The following is a 7,826-nucleotide window of genomic DNA, read 5'->3' as shown; positions in this document are numbered from 1 at the left end:
CAATGACGGCCCAACTTGAGACTCATCCCATGAGAGTGAGCCCACCCCAGACACTATTCACGCTCTGCTACACTTCCAGACAGGAGAGGCTTCGCCCAACAGCTGCTGGAAACAGATGCAAAGATCCACAGCCAAACACTAGGCAGAGCTCTGGGAATCTTGTGGAAGAAGGGGAGGAAGGAATGAAGGAACCAGAAGGGTCAAGGACACCACAAAAAAAACATTCAGAATCAACTAACCTGGTCCCGCAGGGGTTCACAGAGACTGATCCACCAACCAAAGAGGCTGCAATGGACAGTCCTAGATCCCTTACACACATGTAACAGATGTGCAGCTTGTGTGGGACCCCTAACAGCTGGAGCAGGGCTTGTCTCTGACTCTGCTGACTGCCTTTGGAACCCCTTCCCCTAACTGGGCAGCCTTGTCTAGCCTCAACAGAAGATATGCCTAGTCTTACTGCAACTTGATATGCTAAGGCTGGTTGATATCCACGGGAGGCCTCCCCTTCTCTGAGGAGAAAGGGAGGAGGGGATGGGGATGGGAGAGAAGAGAGGGAAGGAGCAGGAGGATAGGTGGGAGGGAAGGCTGCGATCAGATGTAAATAATGAAGAAATCCTGCTATTTTTTGTCTTTAGGGCCTATACAAAACCCAATCATTTTTGCCTTTAGGATTTGTGGTAATAGAATATTACTCCACGTTGGCTCTCAACCCCTCAGGCTGTAGTTAGCATACATTGATTTGATGACACATAGCATACAGTGATTTGATGATAACAGCCTCTCATACATAGGCTTAGGGATTTGAACACTCAGTCCCCAGCTGGTGGCGCTGTTGCAGAGGTTTAGGCTGGAGAAGTATCAGCAGCTGGGTTACTTTTGCTCTCTGCTTTCAAGTTGCCCTTTGAAAATGTGAACTCTCCCGCTACTGCCTTCATGCTTCTCCACCTGAATTAACTCTCAGCCCTGGAATGTAAGCCAAGGCAAATGCTCTTCTTTAAGGTGGTTGGTCAATGTTCTATTACTGCAATAGAAAAGTAACCACTACACATCTTATGTGCATTTGTTTTAAATTCTCCAAGAGATCTGTGGGAATTTTTTTAAAATGCCTTTATCTGTAAACATTTGATAGAAATATTGAACAATTCTTTTTACAAACATATTTAGAATTCACAACATTTACAAAAACAAATTACAACAAACTCAAGGAAAGGAAGCAGCTTTAGATTTTAAGAAGGTAAGACTCTCCCAAAAGCAAAGTCTCCCTGCAGAGGGACAGTCATGATTGACCACAGTAAACCCTCCTTCCCCATCTTATAAACAATCAGTTATGAATTGTTCCATCGGGATTGGAGTGTTGGAAGAGAGGAAATGAGAAAGCTGTCTGGGAGGAGCTCCTGTGGCACCGGTGAGCTGCACTAACATTTGAAAGGACAGGCTCAGTTCTCTTCCCTGGACCCACGTGTAGGAACTGTATTGCACAGCACCAGTCTTAAATGGATTCATTCAGACACACTTGTATGAGTGACAATGATAACACTGTACAAGTCAGTGAGTTGTATCCCAGTACAACGAACAACACTTTCCAAGTCTGAATGAATATTTTCCATGCCAGGTAAAGCAGTGGGCAAAGGTTAACAAGTGACATTTACCACAACCTCTCTCACTTACCAATGAAAACTGCACTCTCACTGACAGACTCCCTTTCCCAGGTGCTACTCCTACTTTAGATTTTCAGCATCTGGTTGATGAAGAGGTATAGGCTTAGGAAACACTAAAAACTCACACCGATGTAAAAATAACCAGTGTGGCAGAGCACACAGAAGGCCCTGGGTCCTATCACCAGCAGCAGAAGAAGAAACAAAGGAACAAACCTTGTCTAGACCCCTATAGCTCATCAGAGCCAAAAGGAAGCTCTGGTGTGCTCCACAGAGAACTTTAAACATCACTATAAAGAGTTCATTTACAGCTGTAGGACTAACCAGCTTTATATGTGTTCATAAGTCAAATGTTTGGCTTAGTTCTTTCTTGTATATAACTGGCCAAATTCCTTAGCTTCTCTGAACTCCAGTTTCTTGTAGAATATCATGAAGCTGATCTAAAGCTTGAATAAGATGACATGTAGATTATCACAGTGCTGCAAATTGTAGACACCAAAACTCAGATAGCTATGTCCTTAAAAGGACATTTTAATGTTGGCTCCATTCCATAAAGCATAATGCTGACATGTGAGAAGCAAGCTATCCCAGCAGGACACGTGTTCTGAGGAGGCCATGCCTGGTGTCTGCCTTTTTTTTAAGTTCTAACATGAGTGAAATTCTCCAAGATAGGACATGGGACAAAAGGGGGTTTATCAATGGTGACAGTATTGGAATTAGAAAGCACAAACCGTCCATGTATTTAAAGCAACACTGAGAATCGTGTGATCATGATGTCCTCCATGTCTGTCTCCCTAGTACCTGAAACTCTCATTATTCTCCTTATTTCTCTGTCAATCTCATCTTTGCATTGTTTTTAGAAAATGCAACACCAAGTGTTTCTGAGTCTCCTCCTTGTAAAGGACAACCACTTTCATAGACCAAGCACAAGGCAGAGGTTCTTGTACCCATCAGTAACCAAAGATAAAACACCACTGTAAAAATAGCGTGCCCAGGCATGGTGGCGCACGCCTTTGATCCCAGCACTTGAGGGGCAGAGGCAGGCAGATCTCGGTGAGATCTTTGAGATTTGTGACATCAGGATTTGAGGCCAGCCTGATCTATAGAATGAGTTCCATCACAGTCAGGGCTATAGAGAGAGACCCTGTCTCAAAAACAACAAACAAACAAACAGTCCCCACATCAGAAGGAGAAGAGGGCGCACTGGTTCTAACTGCTCCCAGGAGAAGAGAGCGCACTGGTTCTAGACTGCTCCAGCTGGTCTGCAGCAACAGGAGAGTTTTCCAAAGTCTTTCTCCTTTTACAATCACAGATGTTACAGGGCTCTCCCGAGCATCCGGATCCTTGGGAAAACACTGTCTTTGGCACTTCCAGTTATGCTTAGAATGAAGAAAAGATTTCACTTCTTGTGAAGAAATTTCATTTTGCTTCCTGGAAAGAGAAAAAAAATCTTTGACCTTACTTCCTCTTCATCTGTTGTACACCCGAGCCAAGGGACTAACAACCTGGCCATTCAGAACCACTCCGGAGGTTAGCTGCCTTGTTAAATGCTCTCAGTATCATTTTTGAATAAGTGTCTTCCAAAGTCCTATGTGTAAGAGCTTGGTCCCCAGCTTGTGGCACCATTGGAAAGTAATGGAACCTTAAAAAGGTGGGCCCTGGAGGGAGAAGACCAGGCCATGAGTGCCTTCCAGATACTTGGTCCCTTCTTTGCTCTGCTTCCTAGCAGCCAAGACACAAGCAGACTCTTCTACCTGTGTCTTGCCGCAGGCCCCAAAGCATCTGGGCCAATCAGCCATGGGCTGAAACTCCCCACACAAGGAGCCCAAGTAAGCCTCCAGAACAGTCGCCAACCTTCCTAACGCAGAGACCATGTAATGCTGTGGTGACCTTCTAACCATAAAATCATTTTTGCTACTTCAGAATTGTAATGTTGCTACTGCCATGAGTTGTAAATATTTTTGGAAACAGAGGTTTGCAAAGGAGTCATGACCCACAGGCTTAGAACCACTGCTCTAGTGCCTCACTTTTATTACTTTAGGCTTTCTGTTCCACTAATGGAAAGCTATTAGTTGATGGGTTTAGCCACTAAAAAACCCCATGAATGTCTAATTGTAGAGGCGAAAAAGAACTCAAGACATAATCTAATTCAAGTGGTTTTCAATTGGACTGAAGTTTCAAATTACCTGGCTCACTCCCTAGAGAATTCTAAATGCTCAAGAGAGAACTCTCTAAAGTCCCTAAAGATTATCATCTGATCTAATTTAACCCAAGGTGTGGATGAAATCACAGCCTGCGGGATAATTGCCCACGGTCTCTCAGCTAGTTAAGGACAGGGTCTAATCAGGGGCATACATTCCAAAGCTCAGAGTTTAAGGCAATTGTCTTGTGACAGGCACACCACTGTCCTCACATCAGTCCAGAATTTGAAAATCATAAGGATCTATGTTTATAAAATGCAGAATAAGACTGAGGTATCCTCTTCTGCTTCCCAGCCCCCAAGGATTTTAAGTCTGAAGTCCATGGACACCCTAGAATTATATGCAAAACGTATCTGTATATATAAATACATTATTTTCTGGTAAATAGAACTACTTTTTAAAATGTATCCCGAAGAGTACAACCTAGAGAGGCTTCATGGTCATGACTCGGGGACTTATACCACAAGGTTAATCATCCAATAGGGCAAAGCGACTCACCAAGACTCCGTAAAATTCTATTCACCCCACTGGGTTCCGACTCAGGAATTGTTTCCAAATACTGAAGGGCCCGGACTTCAAACAAACCTATGAAGAAGACATCAGTGAGACTGTTCAACATGCCAGCCTGGAAAACAATTAAATTAAACCTTTCCTTTTTGTGATGGTTTGTATATGCTTGGCTCAGGGAGTGGACTTGTTAGAGTAGGTGTGTCACTGTGGGTGTGGGCTTTAAGACTCTCACCCTCACTGCCTGGAAGCCAGTCTTCCACTAGCAGCCTTCAGATGAAGATTTAGAACTCTCAGTTCTGCCTGTCTCCTGCCTGCCTGGATGCTGCCATGCTCCTACTTTTGGTGATGATGGACTGAACCTGTAAGCCAGCCCAATTAAATGTTGTCCTTTATAAGACTTGCCTTGGTCATGGTGTCTCTTCACAGCAGGAAAATCCTAACACACTTTTCTTTCTCTTTTTGGCAGTGTTGTGGGCAAGCTCTGATCTTTGTACATGCTAGGTAGGTTCTTTACTACTGAGCTAAACCCCAAGCCTAATATGAGTCTTTTCTTTAATGATCTTATTTTAGCTGTTTACTTAACTTTGTATGTGTTCATGATTTTATGTATGTATGTGGGGTAGGCATGTGCATGCCACAACATACATGTAGATGTCAGAGGACAACCTGTGGGTGTCTGTTCTCTCCTTCCATCACCGAGCCCAGGAATAGAGCTCAGATTGTCAGGGTTGCTAGCAAGCACCTTCAACTGATGATCCATCTCTGAATCCCTAATCCTGTTCTTACTTTAGTATATTATTCTTAAATTAAATACTATTACAGATAATCCCACAGTAACTCAGATATGCCTTGATAGTCTACACATCTTATCTATTATTCAATCCTTCTAAGAATTCACCAAATGTGGTGTTTGGGAAAAAAAAAGGCACACACAGAGTCGCATCGAGTGGCACTATTAGATGTGGCCTTGCTGGAGGAAGTGTGTCTCGGTCTTTTCCCGCTGCCTGCTGATCCAGATGTCTCAGCTGCTCCAGCACTATGTCCACCTGCACGCCACCATGTTTCCCGCCACGGCGATCATGAGCTAAGCTAAACTGTAAGCCAGCCCCAATTCACTGCTTTGCTTTATAAGAGCTGCTGTGGTCATGGTGCCTGTGCAGTGACAGAACCCTGAATAAGACAGCTGATAAGGAGGCAGCGGTTCCTGGAAAGCCCACCTTTAACTCCGCTTTGCCGAAGCTCCCGGTCCTGGACAAATCCAGCAAACATCTGTGTCTCCATGAAGAGATCTAGGAAGTGGCGGACACTTCGGGAAGTGTGGGACTTCCGGAATGGCTCCCTTTGGAACACACGCTCCCCACGCTCTGTGACAGTCATGTTCAGAGAATAATGCCCCACGAGCTCCACAAAAAACCTGACGAATGCTTCCGACACCAGAGAACTGAGTGTCACCTCTGTTTCAAAATGAAAGAAATAAGAGGGAAAATCTTAGTTTTGTGTATGGAGGAACCCTGACACGTGGAAGCCATGTCTAAAGAGTCATGAAAAACTGAGAACGAATTAGGAATGTGCATTCCTAGCTTGCTACACAGCCCATGGCATGCAAGAAGCAAATGGCTTCTGTCCTGACCTTCATTTTCCTCCCTCAATCTTCTACTGATTCTCTCTGGTTCTCTCTTTCTCTTCATCCTCCCGAGTGTCGTCCTTTAACCACTTCTCTTCAACATTCTACTCTGCACCTTAAAAAGTCAACTGCCAGTCATGTGTGGTGGCTCACATCTGTCATCTTAGTACTCAGGAGTCGGAGGCAGGAGAATCAGAAGTCCAAGATCATCTTCAGCCCTACAGTGAACTCTGGGGCTGGTTTGGGCTGCCTGAGATCCTGTGTGTGCAGAAGAGGCAGCACAAACAAGGTCAACCTGCACCGACAGAGCTGGCTCTGCAGTCCAAGTCATAATCTCCAGACCGGCACTTCACCCTCTCTGTTCTCAGGCTGACTATGACTGTCATCACTTGGCTGTCCTATTATAAATTGCATCATTTATAAAGTGCATAAATTTCATTTGTCTAAAAGTCACCATATCAGAAAACATACAAAACTTGGTAGGCTATGAGCCAATTAAAATAAGATGTCAAAACACAAACGTAGTATATTTTTCTACAAATCGCTTGCTTGATCTTCTCACCTCATGCTGCACTGTGATTTACTGCAGTGAACTTTTTTGAGTATTAAGTGCACTGGCACTACACCAAGTGTTCTTTAAAAGATAATAATCAGAAATTTTTCCATTGCTCTCTAGCTTCTTGTCTGTCCAAACATTCTTACTCCAATATGCCCCTCTTTCTCTCAGCTCTTTCTGTCACCAGGCTGGTCTGGTGTGGTCTCAAACTTCAGACCCTTTACTACCATCCAAGTGCTGAGACTGCAGGAGTGAGTGTCTGTGCCTCGCAAAATAACACTTCAGCTGCCCGGGGGTTGAGAGGGGTGGTTTAAGATGAGCTTTCTCTAGCCTGGCCTAGAACTCACTATGTAGATCCATCCGTGTCAGTCTCTGCTGGGATTAAAGGCTTGTTACACACCCTGCCTCAGAACCAGGCTTTCTCACTGCACTAATTCTGTTCCAATCAGTAGTCAGCCTTACTTCCCCATCCGAAATGTCCATAAGGACACTGCTTTTTTTTTTTTTTTCCCGAGACAGGGTTTCTCTGTGTAGCCCTGGCTGTCCTGGAGCTCACTCTGTAGACCAGGTTGGCCTCGAACTCAGAAATCTGCCTGCCTCTGCCTCCAAGTGCTGGGATTAAAAGTGTGCACCACCACTAACTGGCTCTTGTTTTCCTTTTTTAAGACAAGGTCTTATTATGTAGCCTTTGCTGGCCTGGAACTCACTGTGTAAACCAGGCTGGCCTGGAACTCATAGAGACCCAGACTCAGCCTCCAAAGTGCGTGTCACTATGCCAATGACACATACTTTATAAGATCCATGAGGAGGGGAGGGGAAGAAACAAGCTAGTACTGGTGAAGGAGTATTTTTTTTATAGGACAGGATTAATTCGAAGAGAAAATGACATATGAGACAGACCTATAGGAAGAAGGCATTCTATAAATATAATTTTCAAAGGTCATGGGACAGAAGCGGGGCTAATATGTTGGGGACTGGTAAGAAAGGGTGTGAATTTTCAAGGTTTACTACTTTGGCACATTCTTTGACTGAGTGCTGGGTCTTCAGTGAGTGTTCACTACTTTAATCTTTAGTCCTCAGCCCATACCTTGTGAAAACTGCTGTTCCTGGGCCAAGACTTCATCTCGATCTTCTAAAATCTGCACCAAGGCCGCTTGAAGTTTAGGTGGCAGAATTTCATCCTCATCAGACACCTGAGAGAGAAGCAAATCTGCATGAGCCTTATGAGAGTGTCAGACAAGTACAATCTACAACCAAGCCTTATGAGAGTGTCAGACAAG

The 7,826-nt window shown here is 44.3% G+C and overlaps 1 protein-coding gene across 1 annotated transcript in view; it reads right to left on the bottom strand.

Annotated features, from left to right (window-relative positions):
• Nucleotides 1-1,113: 1,113 nt before the first annotated feature.
• Nucleotides 1,114-7,826, bottom strand: part of Dennd2c (DENN domain containing 2C) — a 69,696-nt gene continuing 62,983 nt past the window's right edge. Inside the window, exons 16-19 of the mRNA XM_021158857.2 lie at nucleotides 7,634-7,739; nucleotides 5,584-5,820; nucleotides 4,355-4,441; nucleotides 1,114-3,086 (exon numbers count right to left, since the gene is read on the bottom strand). Coding sequence (XP_021014516.1) covers nucleotides 3,055-3,086; nucleotides 4,355-4,441; nucleotides 5,584-5,820; nucleotides 7,634-7,739 — 462 coding nt within the window. The 3' untranslated portion in view covers nucleotides 1,114-3,054. The remainder of the gene's footprint in view (nucleotides 3,087-4,354; nucleotides 4,442-5,583; nucleotides 5,821-7,633; nucleotides 7,740-7,826) is intronic.

Source organism: Mus caroli, chromosome 3 (assembly GCF_900094665.2).
Source record: "Mus caroli chromosome 3, CAROLI_EIJ_v1.1, whole genome shotgun sequence".
In the NCBI taxonomy this organism is placed as follows: Eukaryota; Metazoa; Chordata; class Mammalia; order Rodentia; family Muridae; genus Mus; species Mus caroli.
The sequence above is the reverse complement of the archived record's forward strand: the minus strand, read 5'-3'. Positions and strand labels throughout refer to the sequence as shown.